The following is a 17166-nucleotide window of genomic DNA, read 5'->3' on the forward strand; positions in this document are numbered from 1 at the left end:
TTGGCAACCATTCAACAAAGTAACTTTATAAGGTATTACAACACAATACATCTATTACCATAGCTTGATCCACATGGCTTTTTAATCTTACGACGCTCTAGTAAAAACTCAGTGACTGTCACAACTTTTCTACCTCAATCGAAAATATACCATCACAAGTTTATTTAGGGTGCCTGAATTGTTGCTGCTGCGGTTGTTGTTTTTCATCCAGAATTATGGCACACACAGGATAAGGCATATTCCTTCAAGTTATAAAGGATCAAAATGTCATCTTTTTCTATATATCTTCTATATAAATCAATTGTAATATTAAAGAATTGTATTAGGCTCTGTCATGTAGAGATGATGCTGTGCTGTTACTGAACTGTTACCTTCTCTAGATCAGGTTCTTCAAGTGCCAGAGCTAAACTGTTGTTGTCCATAACAGAGGAAGCAGCCACATCTAAAGGTGTGGAGCCTCTCATGGCTGGGCATGCTAGAGAAATAGGAAACCAAGATTATTTCCATATGACCAATAGGGACAGCAGATTTTTAATAAGGCAAATCACCAACAGATGGCAGTCTTTCATTTTTTTCCAACTACAGTAGGTTTCCCTTCCTCTTGTCCATGTTATAATATGCTATGTTTTAAACGTATAGAAATAGTCATCTTCAGTTAAGGAATTATAAAGAGTTATAATCGTTCCCCAGTTTATGTAAATAATTTGTATTAATTATTGTTTACAACCATACATTTCAGCATATTTGGTTGGATTTCTGATTACAAAATTCTGCTGCTTTGCACATACCAATCAGCTGTAATAATGATAATAATAATAATAAACTGTAGCTGCATAACACTATCTATGCAACAAACTGTCTACATCTGTGGATACGGCCTTATCTTCATCTGATCTGTCCTGTCCTGTCATTGATCTGGGGCTGATAAGGCCTACAGTATAAAGGGGTGAGTGGGCTCTCAGCTGCTCATTAATGTGCTGTTATAGGAAACCACTCCTGCAGAGTCAGGTGCTCTTAGATGCACAAGCTATTATTCACAGTCAAAACAGCGCACTGTGCAGGGTTGCCAGATCTCGCTCTAAAAACAAGCTATCTGATCTTATGCAACAAGCCTAACATAAATGACTTTCCCAACCAACATTAGCAATGGTTTTGTTATCAGGAAGGTGTTTATGGATTGAAATAAGGAAGGTTTATGGATTTTTTTAAAGAAAGGATGTATTCAGCTGATAAAAAGTGACAGTAAAATCATTTCTAATGTTAGAAATAATTTCCATTTAAAAAATAAATATATATATATAAATATTCTTTGAAGGAGCATGTGACTGGATTAATGACTGATGAAAATGTAGCTTTACAATCTCAGGAATACATTGAATTTTGAAATATATTCATATTTAATTTTATTAAAAGCTTCTGTGAGCATATGAGACTTCAAAATCATTAAAAAATATTACAGACCCCAATCTTTTGAATGGTAAATCCTTAATCTCTCCTGCATAAATGCATGGCTATGGGGAAAGAAAAGTGTGTGCTTCTGTGCATTAATACATTATTTATACATAACACAGGGGTGTAACTACCCAATTTTTATAGGGTATGTAACACAACTTTTGTCTTTCCTCTTTAAGTTGCTGTTCTCTGCAGTGTACGTATGTGCGCCATATCTCTTTTTTTTGTGCCCACAGCTAGAATTAGAAAACTCAAATACGTGAGTGTGTTTGTAAAATACCGGTAAGTAAAAAAAGACAATAAAATAAACAAACTGGCACTTTGATAAGCAGACATGGCAACACACAGTGTGATTCAGCCCTGCCTGATCTGCATCCCTGAAGAACTGTGTGTGTGTTTGAGTGTGTGATTACCCAGCCCCACACTGCTGTTCTCCAGGAGGTAGCTCAGGTGGTCAAACATAGCCTTCTGGTTCTGACGGCTGATGCGACAGAAGTAGCACAGAAAGCGACAACAGCTGGCCACCATCTTGGGGAAGGCAATCTCCTGAGAGTTAAAAACAGCATTCATTTCACCTCTGCACAGACGGAGATCGTTTCCTTCACACTTCAAATTAATCTTTCACCTTTTTCACATGCGTGTCCTCACACGGTGGCTAAATGTGTGTAATGTAACATACTCTAGATATCGAAAGAACCCCCCCAGACAGACTGAAATATGAGACGTGAGGCTCCACAGTTAATACAAGCCTCTATGTTGTGTACTTAATCTGAACAGGGAATATGGTGACCCTAAATGTCTGGGACCCACATCCCATTGCGTGAGACCTGTTTAATGAGGCTGCCAAGCAGAAATGAGAGACACTGTGGCAATGTCATATCTGGCATAGTCAGTGTCATAGTAGACAACCGACAAACCTCAAAAAGGACTGGAATGAGAAGTGACCCATTCCTGCTGTTCTTGTCTTAGCTTTCGCCCTATTGCCACCCCTAATGCATAAGGAGGTATTAAGCTGTTAGACATGACGCACCGTAGCTACTTTATCTTCCCATGTATTATGTGATATCCCTCTAGATACGGTGTTTATTTTAAGAAGGTTTGGATGAGAAGGGATCGGCTTGGATGCACAAGTGTCCAATTGAGTCATGGGATCTTACGATCATAAACATCTATCTAAAGTCTACACATTTACATTTGTGCATTTAGTAGACACTTATCCAAAGTATGGCTCAAAAGAGTACCTTATTCTTGTCTCCCCCCAGCACATTGACCATGACCTCCATTACTGTCTCATGCATGCCAAGAACACGCATCAGATTTGGATGCTGGTAAAACACTTTGTTGTTCATGATGTCCCTGAGTGAAAGAATAAGACAAACACTTTAGAGGATGTAGCAGAGGATGTCAGACAATGGTTGATATATATATATATATATATATATATATATATATATATATATATATATATATATATATATATATATATATATATATATATATATATATATATATATATATATATATTTTTTTTTTTTTTTTTTTTTACTATTTTGTCTGTATAAATGTCAACTTAAACAGTGAGAGCGTGAGAATTAGATGATGGCAAGCGCAATCTAAATGTACAAATAGAAGAAATGATGATGCACAGTAAAATACTGACCAATAACAATAATGGTATGGTATAGATAAATCTATTTCCCTAGCAGGATGTAGGAAGATAAGTCTGGAAGATGAAATTTTACCCCAGGCCATCAATCATGAGCTGGCCCTCCTCTTCTCCCATGCGGACGCTAAGTAGTGAGCGGATCTGGCCCAGCGAGGCCAGCAGGTTGATCGCGTCCTCTACAGACTTGTCACTGACAGTGTAGCTCTTCCTCAAGGCCCTGAGCAGCTCACCGATGCCATCATACTGCCTTCTCAAAAGGCTGAACATGCTGCGGACCAGTGCCGGGTCTTGGATCTTGCACTCCTGTGCCCAGGTGACCATAGTTTGTGATATCAGCTCCTTCAAGTTGGCTGAAGGAGACAAAAGCAGGTAGAGTGAGATAAAAAAAATTTTTTCCTTTAGTCATTCTTAATTAGATTTTTGCAGATACTGAGGCACTGAATACAGATTAGTGTTATAACTGCTGTATTGTATTATATTGCATAAAGCATAGTAATATTAATAAATGATTAAGGTGATCTGGAACAGTGATTACTAATATTAAACTAAAAATGGCCCCTCATGTAGAAGAGTTTTCAAACCTTTGCTCTAGTCATGTGTTAGGACTATTAGTGTACTGTATGTCGTTTACATCTATTAATATTTTCTATTCACAAATTGCCCTGTGTGCTGTTCTTAGAATAGCTGCTCTAATCACATACTTCTCTCATCAAGAGAGTGCAGCACTGGTGCTTTTTATACAGCATCTACAGATTACATCCATTTTAATATGTACCTTTCCTCCCGTGGCTGGTAATATGATTAAAGTCTATGTTAATGCTCTAGCCATTTTAATACCCCTTTTTTTGTTGCAGATTTGGAGCTCATAACTTTCTTTTTATTTCAGAAGATTAATAAAACAGGCACAGTACAATTAATGTTTTTGATCATGGGTTTATCAATTTATTTTTTACTGTTAGGACTAAAATATATAACTTAATAAAAATAGTATGTCGGTAAAAACATTTTTTGCCTAATGTTAATGTATTTTCCATTTGATGTTTACATGGTTTCAACAAGTAATTAATGCCATAATATTTTTCCATGTTTATTGACACCAAGTCATACATTATAACTGTTGTTAATAGAAAAAACATTTATGTTTAGCTATCTTTTTGTTGATTGATTAATTGATTGGTTGATTGACAAAGGCATTGCCCTCCTTAATGAAAATACATCTACTTAACAACATTTAGGTCATGATTTATGAAATATTTTTCATAGCATTTTAGTACTAATTTTGATCTACTTCTTTGGGAGTGCAGCTAAACTTTAAACACATTTGGTAAGTTAAATAATGTATGTTTTACTTAATAACTTGCAAGGTTTTTTTTTTTTTATGTTTGCACAGCTTGGTTTAGAATGTTCTGGCCCTCAATAGAGTCTTTGTAGCCAGATACAGCAGAACAAAATGCATAATAAACAGTAACAAATAAAAAACCACTGAAGAATCTTTTTTGTCACAAGCCTTACTGGGAGCAGCCTGTTCTTGCTCTGTTGGTTTTTCCTCCGTTTTTTGGGGGCGACCTTTAATCTTGTATACCAGGGACATTAGGCGGCCTTTAAGAGATGTGTCCTGCTCCTCCTCTTCCTCCTCCATAGGGATGCCTGTGTATATATGCAAAGATGACTGTATCTGATTATTTGTGTTATTTTTCAATTAGGCAGAACAGGCTGTAGGTTGGCAATTTAAACTTGCATTTAAAGAACTCGAATTTAGTGATAAATAGGGTGAGACTGGAGGTAAACAATAGAAAGAATGGATAAACATATACCACAGTGGAGTCGCAGGTCATCATGAAAGCTTTGAAGCTCCTCTTGCAGCTCCTCAGGGCAGGTGCAATCATCACCAGCACTGAAGTTCAGCAACATATTTATCTGCAATTATAATAAATAAAAACAATTATAATATATATATGCTGCTTGAGGAAACCAAAACTGAGAAATAATCTGATATCTTTATTTTTTATATGATGGAACATGAAATATAGATTTCATAACCCCAACCTTTTACAGAAGTTATATAACATTCTAATGGAAATCAGATGTATCTGTAAGAAACCTTTCTATTGCACTTGTTAAAGACACAGACCAGTTTATTTCTGACATGAGCTTGCGATGGCCACATGAGCTAAACTACACGGGGTTTTCTCAGTTAGTAGATGTGGTGTGCATTTAAAACAGTTCTTGGCAGAACTGTTCTGCCAAGCAGGAAAAAAATGGAGTGGGTGCAAAAGATGCATCTTCTAAGTTAGCGAAACAGTGGTTTAATTAAAAAAATAAACATGAATAATTCTGGGAAAAGTCCACTCTGACTTAGTCTTAAAGCTGTGCTCAGCACAAATCAAAAGACAACAAGACAAAACCTTGGCACAGGTTTATTGGTAGTACTGTTGTGCATTTTCAAATAAAAGTCAAGTATCTGTTCTGAGGCCAAGGTGTTTGTTTTCTCACTTCCATTCAAAAGGATGTAGTTTGCATACAGAAATTAGTAGTAACAGCGACAGCAGGAGAAACATTACTCTGTCAGCAAAATGTGTGATTTTTTTTGTAATAAATCCACATATATTTGGAATTATACAAAAGAAAAAATGAAGCAAATCACATTATGAGGTGCATGTGGTCAAGACAGATAGAGGCGTCTTTCATTAAAGTGTTCAAGTGTCACTAAAGGTCTTTTCTGGACATTCTGAGATCTATGAGGAATGAAGCTTTATGTGAGTCTATGAAGAAGGCTTACCTGCTCTTGGGGAGGTGAGCGAAACTCTCTTGTCTTCTTGGCAGTGACAGCAGCTGACATGTTGAGGGCTAGCATCAACTCGTTGTAGCGGAACTTCTGATTGTATTGCAGCTTGGACACAAATTCATCTGAGAAGGCCACTATAGCCTCAATGCGCTGCTTCAGCTCACAGTCACAGAAATAGTGCAGCAGTTCACACATCTGCACAACAAACAAACAATTACACAAAATCACTCGTAAGAACCCATATATTCAGTAAAGAAAACACACTTATCTCTGTAATGTTGTTTAGAGGTACAGTTGAGGTTAAAGGTAAAAAAAATTTGTTGGAAATATAAACCTCCACAGGAAGATTTTATAGTTCACATACTCATTCATACTCAAATCAAATGCACTTAACTGATTGGAATATACAAATTACGCCAATATTTTGATTTCCAGAAATCTGTATAAGACCACTGCCATATTAATCAATACTTTGGGATTTACGATATTCACTGCACTTAAACAATGTGCATGTCCAAATAAAGTTGGGTGAAATTATAAGGTATCCATTATCATGAAATTACTGTAACATCCAGATTCTGACTTGTAGAACTCATAATTACGACTTTTACACTCCGACTTGTTCTGTACCACCTGACTGCTGTGTCATCATGCAGAAACTCAACAACTCAAAATGGCAGCAGTTTCTGCAGTAAAATGTTACTTTTTTTTCTGTTTAACAAGTCCAATAAATGACTACTCTTAAAGGGATCATATGATGTTGCTATAAAGAACATTATTTGGGGTACTGAAATGTGTTTATGCAGTTTAAGGTTAAAAAACACGTTGTTTTCCAAATACTGTAAATACAACTATCCAGTGCTTTGTGATTGGCCTAATGCCTCAAGCGTGTGGAAATTTTACGCCCATTGTCCTACTGTGATGTGTGTTCTGGTCAGAACACCGGCGAGACAAGACAAAAACAAGAAAACCCATTACAACTGAGCCATTTGTTGCATCCAGTGGGGACATAATTAGGGATTATTATGACTTATACTGTCTTTATACGCATTGCATTGTGCCATGTACACATTAAAACCATGTCTTTATTTTTGATTGGAGAAACGACAAACAACAAGCGCATAGAAATGGATTATTCCAATATTGAGGATGTGAACAGTTCCTTGCAGAACATTCAGGTCATCTAGTAATTATGGTAATTACAACATCATCATTATATTTTTTATTCCTTACTTAAAAAAAAAAGTTTTTAATGAGTTATTAATGATATAATAAAAAATGAATAAAATGCATTACATTTCTGTCTAAATTTATCAGTAAGTCAAAAGCAAGCATAATCTAATCACAGAAGAACTTGTAAACTTTACCTTACGCCTTAACCACAATATGGACATAAATTGCAAAATAATATGAATGCAAATGACAGATCATAATCAATAAGATAACAAGTTACTCACCTGCCGTTTGACTGATTCAGGCAAGCTTTTCTCCAGGAGACCCTTAGAAGGCTGCTTGGCCTCTTTACTCTCTTCCTCCCCAGCCTCCACAGCCTTCTCTTCATTACTGGTTGCCTCCTCTTTCTCGGCTCCCTTTTCTGCCACTGCTGTCTGTTCCTCCTCCTCCTTACGGTCCCCAAACACACTGGGGTCAATGAGAAGCAGGATGGTCCTTACCTCTTCACTGGTCAGCGCCCCCATTATCAGCAGGGTGCCAATCAACTTGAGAATCGGCACAAACTGATACTCAACGCTTCCACCCACAGGATCTCGAATGTGGGCGCCTCCACCCTGCACCGCTTCCGTAAGCATGCTCATGGCTTTCTCCTTCAGGATACCCAGGGGGATCTGTGGGCTGAAGAGAGGCTGATCGCGCTTGGGGGTAATGAAACACGGAGGGGTGAAGTTGAAATGAGGGGCAAGTGAAGTGCTCAAGCCTACGCCAGGAAGAGAGTGACGCTTAGAGTCGTCAGGGAAGAGGCGGATGCTCCTCGTCTCTTCTGTTACTGGGATTATAAACTCGTTGTTCATCATGAAATGGGCCTCTTTGGCCGTCTCCAGGTGGATGCTGATGAGGACATCGTAAAAGCCTTCACGCAGTTGACCAGTCAGGTACTGGTTATCAATGGTGTATAAGAGCTGCGATTGGTCAAGATGGCTACAGAGGGCATGAGCAACGCGGGTGTTGCCCAGGGCACATAGGGCGCAGAAGAGCTTTAAAGTGTGATAGTGGAACTGCCGTAGATCTTCATTTTCTGATAGTTCCATGATGTCGATACACCTATGGTGTGGCAAACAGAAAGTAGGTTAAGATCTTCATTCAAGCCTGCAGGCATTGGAGCCAAATGAGCACTTAAGGGGTTTTATTTCAATGTAAGGTCACATTTCAAGGATCACAAAGTTGCCAGTCACTGCCTGTGAAAAACAGATTAAGTTATGCATCACCTGTTCTCCTCTGGTATATGAACAGCCATCATCTGCAAGGGCTCTAGACACTGCACCACCCAGCCATGCCTTTCACTCACACGGGCCACCTCCACCGTCAGGAAGGTGTTGGGCATTCTGCTCCACAGCACAGACACAAGTGTCTGCACATCCAGCCGAGGAGGACACTGGGGCTCTGGGTTTCTTTGTAAACTCTTAAAGATGGCCGAAGACAGGGGCATTGCATCCTATGTGAGGATTTATGCAGACAATGTCAGTGAATTATAATGTGTGAAATGGAGGAACTTTAAAACATTCATTGTATAGACTTACTGGGATTTTTGGAAACTCAAACTGGAAGAGGTTGGGACTCGTGGGTTGAACAAACACAGCAGGGAAGAGCTTCGTGTTAGGCTCAACCTAAGATAACGCAGAAGAAACCATATGAAGTCTATTCTGATAGGTTTACTTTTGCTCTACTTGGACAAGCAAGTGTTGCACTCAACTTAGGATCAATTTAAATCCAGACTGCTCAGACATGATACAGCCTTTTAAATATTTGCTATTGTGAGTCTGATTTAAAATTAGAGCCTTAGGCAAACTAAGAATAGAAAAGCATAGAGCTTAATTAAAGCTACATTGCGCTAGCCATAATCAGCTCTGTAGAAAGTCTCAGTCAAACCAAACTTGGGAATTACTTTCCACATGCTTTACTTTTCATTGAAATAAAACCCCTTATAATTTGCCCAAAAAGAAAATTAGATTGGAATTAACTAAAAACGCAACAAGTGATCATCTGAATATGCAAGCATCTATATCCATACATTGTGAAAAGAGTAGTATGTATGTATTGTTAGGAGTTGAAATTACCTGGTATGCAGTAGGCAGATCTCTCCCATTGGCAGTGAATGACACCAGGCCTGAGGCCAGGTCTATGCAGCAGCCGATCTCCAGATCAGTGTTACTACGGCCTGTGGAGCCGCTGACAACATCACCAGCGCAGACCATGTAACAATTACTCCTCCTCACACTGAATTAAAAGAGATGACAAAAAGACAACAGACAGATTCAGTCAGAAGAAATTTCCAATATGTCTGGGATCTATGTTGGAGTACGGTGAAAATAGCTGCGTGAAAACGACAGTAGTCTCAAATATTGGGGTTTCTTTTGGAAGTGTGAACCAGTGTTTGGAACTGACCTCTCGTGAACACGTCCCCGCTCATCTCCCAGTGTGACAGTGACGGTGCGAACTGTACCGAGGCTGAAGTACTTGCTGTAGTAGTGGTAGTCTGGGGTCACCCAGCCCACCCAAACGGATGATGGATCTTGTCCAGCAAACACTCTCACAGAATAAAAGTGCTTAAGCACAAATACATCAAAAGTCAAATGAGTACAATATTAAGGTTCTTGTATTGTTCTCAAATGTTAGCTTTTACAAAGTGAGGAGTGTTAATAATTAGTGTTTGTTTGTTTTTTTTCTTCTTTTTTTTAATCTTTTTTTTTTTACCTTTGTAATGCTGCCACAATCAATCTTGCCTCCATCATCCTTCTTGGCTCTTTGGTCCTCAGCGATCACCTCATTGATATCAGTTGTCTTCCGAAGGCCAGAGTAGAACTCAACAGGCATGCTTAGACGACAACAGACCATGTCATCATTGCTGGTCTGGGTCCCATATGTCTTGTGTGTTACCTTTAGACATGGAGGTGTGTCCACAGTCCCATCTATTCTAGTAACCTAAAGAAAAAAAGATGCAGTTTACAGAATCCATCCTAGTATTTTTCAAGAAAGTAAAAAGAGATACAGTAATTCACAACCTCTATATGTACCTCAATATGGGGATGGTCCTCTGGTACATTAAAAAATGTAGGCAGGCGTTTGCTGAACCACATGGTGACCTCTCGATTCATGTTGACAGCAAAGGGTTCAAAGCCTTCCTGGAGGCCACACATAGTGTAGTACTTAAAAGTACTAGCGTCTTTTCCTAAATTCATGCGGCCAATTTGGGAAAGACCCAGGCTGCACACTGGGATGAATCCTATGGTGACAAAGGTCAGTGTGTATCAATTTGTATCAATAAAAAAAAATAAAATGTCTTTGTTCCTTTACTTTCATTTTGATAATAAGTGATTTTCCTATCTATATGTATAATATATTACAGATGCTTTGTGTTTATGATGAAACCTGTCTGTTTACCATCTTCAGTTTCAAAGTCGGCAAAGCAGAGCTCGGAGCCCTTGTTGGTAATTAAGATCTCTCCATTCAGGGTGAATATCATGGATTTGTCCTCCATGTTGATCATGCAGCCCACCACATCTCCTTTATTCCAATTCCTCCCAAAGAAATGACTGCCCATATGAACCCGTCGGCCCTGGAAGCAATTTTTAGATTCAAATCATGTATCATTGACTAAAACAATATTAGAAAACATTATTCTTTAGAATAAACAGAATATACTTCTATTATGTTCTATTCTATTTTCTTCTATTATGTTCTATACATTTTAAAAGTCTTTGAGTCCAGACTGAATTTTTTAACTCCTCTGTTTGTAACTTGTCCAGCATAAAACAAAATAGACCAACGTGACAGTATCACATAATCACCCTGTAGCCATCAAAGACGAAGGACTGGTCATCTAGTCCCAGTTCTTTATCAGGTCTGCATCCGGGCCGTGCCCAACCCACCCGCATGTCACCTCCGGTGAGCGCCTCAAACTCAAAATACCACTTTCCTGTCTTCACAGCGAAGGTCTTCTCCACACGGAAGAGACGGAAGGATTCAATGCCTTCCTTCTCTGTGTGAGCAGCTACAGAATTGGAAAATAGGTGAAATTTTAGGAAAGGGAAAAATATGAACACTTATAATTTTCTATATATATATATATATATATATATATATATATATACACACACAGGTCCTTCTAAAAAAAATAGCATATTGTGATAAAAGTTCATTATTTTCCATAATGTAATGATAAAAATGTAACTTTCATAGATTTTAGATTCATTGCACACCAACTGAAATATTTCAGGTCTTTTATTGTTTTAATACTGATGATTTTGGCATACAGCTCATGAAAACCCAAAATTCCTATTTAAAAAAATTAGCATATTTCATCCGACCAATAAAAGAAAAGTGTTTTTAATACAAAAAAGTCAACCTTCAAATAATTATGTTCAGTTATTCAATCAATACTTGGTCTGGAATCCTTTTGCAGAAATGACTGCTTCAATGCGGCGTGGCATGGAGGCAATCAGCCTGTGGCACTGCTGAGGTGTTATGGAGGCCCAGGATGCTACGATAGCGGCCTTAAGCTCATCCAGAGTGTTGGGTCTTGCGTCTCTCAACTTTCTCTTCACAATATCCCACAGATTCTCTATGGGGTTCAGGTCAGGAGAGTTGGCAGGCCAATTGAGCACAGTAATACCATGATCAGTAAACAATTTACCAGTGGTTTTGGCACTGTGAGCAGGTGCCAGGTCATGCTGAAAAACAAAATCTTCATCTCCACAAAGCTTTTCAGCAGATGGAAGCTTGAAGTGCTCCAAAATCTCCTGATAGCTAGCTGCATTGACCCTGCCCTTGATAAAACACAGTGGACCAACACCAGCAGCTGACATGGCACCCCAGACCATCACTGACTGTGGGTACTTGACACTGGACTTCAGGCATTTTCGCATTTCCTTCTCCCCAGTCTTCCTCCAGACTCTGGCACCTTGATTTCCGAATGACATGCAAAATTTACTTTCATCCGAAAAAAGTACTTTGGACCACTAGGCAACAGTACAGTGCTGCTTCTCTGTAGCCCATTTCCTGCACACGCCTGTGCACGGTGGCTCTGGATGTTTTTCTATTCCAGACTCAGTCCACTGCTTCTGCAGGTCCCCCAAGGTCTGGAATCGGTCCTTCTCCACAATCTTCCTCAGGGTCCGGTCACCTCTTCTCGTTGTGCAGCGTTTTTTGCCACACTTTTTCCTTTCCACGGACTTCCCACTGAGGTGCCTTGATACAGCACTCTGGGAACAGCCTATTCGTTCAGAAATTTCTTTCTGTGTCTTACCCTCTCGCCTGAGGGTGTCAATGATGGCCTTCTGGACAGCAGTCAGGTCAGCAGTCTTACCCATGATTGCGGTTTTGAGTAATGAACCAGGCTGGGAGTTTTTAAAAGCCTCAGGAATCTTTTGCAGGTGTTTAGAGTTAATTAGTTGATTCAGATGATTAGGTTAATAGCTTGTTTAGAGAACCTTTTCATGATATGCTAATTTTTTGAGATAGGAATTTTGGGTTTTCATGAGCTGTATGCCCAAATCATCAGTATTAAAACAATAAAAGACCTGAAATATTTCAGCTGGTGTGCAATGAATCTAAAATATATGAACGTTTAATTTTTATCATTACATTATGGAAAATAATGAACTTTTATCACAATATGCAAATTTTTTTTAGGAGGACCTGTATATATATATATATATATATATATATATATATATATATATATATATATATATATATATATATATATATATATATATATATATATAAACATTTAAACTCACTCTCCTGATCAGGTGGGTCTATGAAATATCCATATCCAACCAGAGTACGGATGGCCTCTCGAAGACTGTCTCTGTTCGATTTCTTAGTGCGTTCATCTAATAAAGCATATGGCACCAGACGAGGATTACGACGGTTTTTCAAATCCTTTGAATAAAATGCAGAAGAGATGATAAATAAGGGTATTCATTTTACACATTTGTCAATGCGCTTCAGGGAAAACAGACAAATCTAATGTCATCTCTAATGAATAATGAACATGGATGTTGTTACCTGCTGAATACCATAGGTCCATCCTTGTTTTATGCGATCTTTAGCCCAAACATTATGAGCATTTTCAGCCAGTTTATCAACTAGAACCTCTAGACCAGGTGTCAGTTTCACATCAGAGAGGTCCAGTGGTGTAGGTTTATAACCATTTGCCATCATATAGCTTTAAAGAGGAGGATATAAATAAGAAAAGAATTAAGACAGAAAAGGCCAAACATTTCATGGTATTAAAACTTGTCAATCAAACTTCATTTGGGCAGATAGTTCAAATATAAATATTTTGGTTTCGATGTTCAATATGTGCTGGTTTTACTTCTTGGGGAGTTTCATTTTTTTCAGGTCGTCTTCAGCATTCATATTGACTTGTGCAACATGGCATCCCAAAGCAAGCAGGGTCCTAAAAAGAGAATAACTTTCAGAAAACTGAGCAAATGATCAACAAAACACCATGGGCTATACTTTATGAAAGAAGTGAATAGAAGTGTCAAGTAATGCATTGCAATATTTATCAAAAGAAATGAATCTGTTCAACACCTCATTGAGCTGGTTATTGTATTTTGATCGAAATACTGCTGAGTCTAGAGAGTCTATTGGAATGAAATGAATTCCGCGGCCACAGCTTATCAGTATTTACTGACATTACCATAAGCATTTTAATAATAATGGCCTTATCTACAGCCTTTTATTTGCAAGTCATTGCGGTAATACTCACTTCAAAGTTTCAGTTGACATTTGCAGGTTATAATTCTTTTCTGTTTCTGGCAGTTTAGAGAAGTCCACAAGACAAGGGTGCTGTCTCTTGTTGTCATCTCGGACCTTGAAAAAGAGCAAATATGTAAAAATTATCTGTAATCTAAATGCGACAAAATGCATTTCATACTACATTTATAAAAGTAAAAACATTCACAGAGAAGTAATATTTAATATTTGCCTATTATTTTGTACTCCTGCTAGGAGACTGATTTCAACTTTTAAACTACAGTAGCTGATGTTTAATATACACAACCGTACAAAAGTTTGAGGACAGCAATACACAGGTGCTGGTCATATAATTAGAATATCATCAAAAAGTTTATTTCACTAATTTCATTCAAAAAGTGAAACTTGTATATTATATTCATTCATTACACACAGACTGATATATTTCAAATGTTTATTTCTTTTAAAGGGGGGGGTGAAATGCTCGTTTTCACTCAATATCATGTTAATCTTGAGTACCTATAGATTAGTACTGCATCCTTCATAACTCCAAAAAGTATTTAGTTTTATTATATTCATAAGAGAAAGATAGTCTGTACCGATTTTTCCCGGAAAAACACGAGCGCCTGGAGGCGTGACGTGTGGGCGGAGCTAAAGAATCACGAGCGCCAGTTGCGTTGAGGGCGTTTAGAAGCTGTGACAGCTGTGAAGGCTGAAACTGAACGAGAGCAGCAGCAGCAAGGACTCGCTCTGAGCGGGGCTCGAACCCGGGTCTCCGATGGGAGGCGGACGCACTAACAAGGAGGCAGAGATATTTTAAGCAGTTTTACTCACCACCTGTGGTTCCAACACACGATTGTGACCCTTTTTCGTTGGGATTGCATCATCCTTAAGAAATAAACGATGTGCAAATCCGTCATCAGACTGGGCTTTGTTTGTAAAACAAGCATTTTAGAAATGCAGGGAACAAACACAAACACTTGCACAACTCCGTTGATGGTCTGTAAAAATAAACTCCATCCACTGGTCCCTTAATGCTGTTTTTTCTTTGGTAATCTGTGCAGGGTTGTCTTGCCCTGGCAACCAAAAACACACTCCTTTTGTGACATTTCGCGACGCTCTCGCTCTGATCAGTGAAGTCTGTTGTGCTCTCAGTGCTCTGCTATACGGGAGCGCGCGCTCTTCCAGCAAATGTGCCCTCAGGACCCATATAAGGAAATTCCGCTCCATCTAACGTCACACAGAGCCATACTCGAAAAAAACTTTCCGAAACTTGTGACAAACCGGAAGGAGTATTTTTGGAACAGAAATACTCCTTCAAACGTACAACTTAATTTTTTTAATTTTGACCATGTTTAGCATGGGAATCCAACTCTTTAACAGTGTAAGAAACTCAGTATGCATGAAATAGCATTTCACCCCCCCTTTAATTTTGATGATTATAACTAACAACTAAGGAAAATCCCAAATTCATTATCTCAGAAAATTTGAATATAAGTTAAAACCAATACAAAGAAAGGATTTTTAGAAATCTTAAAAGTATGAACATTAAAAGTATGAGCATGTACAGCACTCAATACTTAGTTGGGACTCCTTTTGCCTTAATTACTGCAGTAATGCGGCGTGGCATGGAGTCGATCAGTCTGTGGCTCTGCTCAGGTGTTATGAGAGCCCAGGTTTCTCTGATAGTGGCCTTCAGCTCTTCTTCATTGTTGGGTCTAACATTTCGCATCTTCCTCTTCACAATACCCCATATATTTTATATGGGGTTAAGGTCAGGTGAGTTTGCTGGCAAATTAAGAACAGGGATAACATGGTCCTTAAACCAGGTACTGGTAGCTTTGGCACTGTGTGCAGGTGCCAAGTCCTGTTGGAAAATGAAATCCATAAAGTTGGCCAGCAGCAGGAAGCATGAAGTGCTCTAAAACTTCCTGGTATACGGCTGCGTTGACCTTGGACCACAGAAAACACAGTGGACCAACACCAGCAGATGACATGGCTCCCCAAACCATCACTGACCGTGGAAACTTTACACTGGACTTCAAGCAATGTGGATTGTGTGCCTTTGCCTCTTTACCTCCAGACTCTGGGACCCTGATATCCAAAGGAAATGCAAAATTTACTTTCATCAGAGAACGTAACTTTGGACAACTCAGAAGCAGTCCAGTCCTTTTTGAAGCAAGACGCTGTCTGTTTTTCAGGAGTGGCTTGACACAAGGAATGTGACAGCTGAAACCCATGTCTTGCATACATCTGTGCGTAGTGGTTCTTGAAGCACTGACTCCAGCTGTAGTCCACTCTTTGTGAATCTCCCCCACATTTTTGAATGGGTTTTGTTTCACAATCCTCTCCAGGGTGCGGTTATCTCTATTTCTTGTACACTTTTGTTTACCACATCTTTTCCTTCCCTTCGCCTCTCTATTAATGTGCTTGGACACAGAGCTCTGTGAACAGCCAGCTTCTTTTGCAATGACCTTTTGTGTCTTGCCGTCCTTGTGCAAGATGTCAATGGTTGTCTTTTGGACAACTGTCAAGTCAGCAGTCTTCCCCATGATTGTGTAGCCTACAGAACTAGACTGAGAGACCATTTAAAGGCCTTTGCAGGTGTTTTGAGTTAATTAGCTGATTAAAGTGTGGCACCAGGTGTCTTCAATATTGAACCTTTTCACAATATTCACATTTTCTGAGATACTGAATTTGGGATTTTCTTGTGTTGTCAGTTATAAACATCAAAATTAAAAGAAAAAAGCATTTGAAATATATCAGTCTGTGTGTAATAAATTAATATAATATACAAGTTTCACTTTTTGAATGGAATTAGTGAAATAAATCAACTTTTTGATGATATTCTAATTATATGACCAGCACCTGTATATGTTTTTTAATCAATACTTTTATTCAGCAATGATGCAATTAAATAAATCAAAAGTGGAAGTAAATACATTTATAATGTTTTAAAATAATTATATTTCAAATAAATGCTGTTCTTTTGAACATTCTAATCAGCAAAAAATTATGAAAAAATGTAAATGTATTTTAAATTTAACTAGTGTTTCTAACTAGTAAAATAATTCATTAGTGCTGAGATAGGGATTAATCAGAAAGAGAAACTCCAATACTAATACTGCGCTTTAATTCATGATCTTTAAAGCTCTTTGGATTGATGTGATGCGAGAGAGAATACTAAAGCATTTAGGACTGAATAATGGTGGCAGAATGAAAGTGGCATTTTTCTTGCCAAGCTGCTCTTGTCCTGTAACCCCACATGCTCACAACAATGCCACCTCAAGCCAGCTAAGTTTTATTAAAATCTGATTAATCA

General features: G+C 38.4%; 1 protein-coding gene across 3 annotated transcripts in view; it reads right to left on the bottom strand.

Annotated features, from left to right (window-relative positions):
• LOC127938466 (ryanodine receptor 3-like) overlaps positions 1-17166 on the bottom strand; it is a 79827-nt gene that overhangs the window by 29779 nt on the left and 32882 nt on the right. For all 3 annotated transcript variants that reach the window (XM_052535098.1, XM_052535097.1, XM_052535096.1), the window contains 20 exons: positions 13858-13961; positions 13459-13542; positions 13149-13308; positions 12878-13022; positions 10925-11127; positions 10518-10692; positions 10151-10359; positions 9831-10058; positions 9522-9682; positions 9194-9353; positions 8657-8743; positions 8345-8571; positions 7361-8180; positions 5898-6098; positions 4933-5035; positions 4631-4765; positions 3195-3468; positions 2694-2808; positions 1866-1998; positions 372-475 (listed from right to left, as the gene is read on the bottom strand). In XM_052535098.1, coding sequence (XP_052391058.1) covers positions 372-475; positions 1866-1998; positions 2694-2808; positions 3195-3468; positions 4631-4765; positions 4933-5035; positions 5898-6098; positions 7361-8180; positions 8345-8571; positions 8657-8743; positions 9194-9353; positions 9522-9682; positions 9831-10058; positions 10151-10359; positions 10518-10692; positions 10925-11127; positions 12878-13022; positions 13149-13308; positions 13459-13542; positions 13858-13961 — 3828 coding nt within the window. The remainder of the gene's footprint in view (positions 1-371; positions 476-1865; positions 1999-2693; positions 2809-3194; positions 3469-4630; positions 4766-4932; positions 5036-5897; positions 6099-7360; positions 8181-8344; positions 8572-8656; positions 8744-9193; positions 9354-9521; positions 9683-9830; positions 10059-10150; positions 10360-10517; positions 10693-10924; positions 11128-12877; positions 13023-13148; positions 13309-13458; positions 13543-13857; positions 13962-17166) is intronic.

This window comes from Carassius gibelio, chromosome A20, assembly GCF_023724105.1.
Source record: "Carassius gibelio isolate Cgi1373 ecotype wild population from Czech Republic chromosome A20, carGib1.2-hapl.c, whole genome shotgun sequence".
Lineage (NCBI taxonomy): Eukaryota > Metazoa > Chordata > Actinopteri > Cypriniformes > Cyprinidae > Carassius > Carassius gibelio.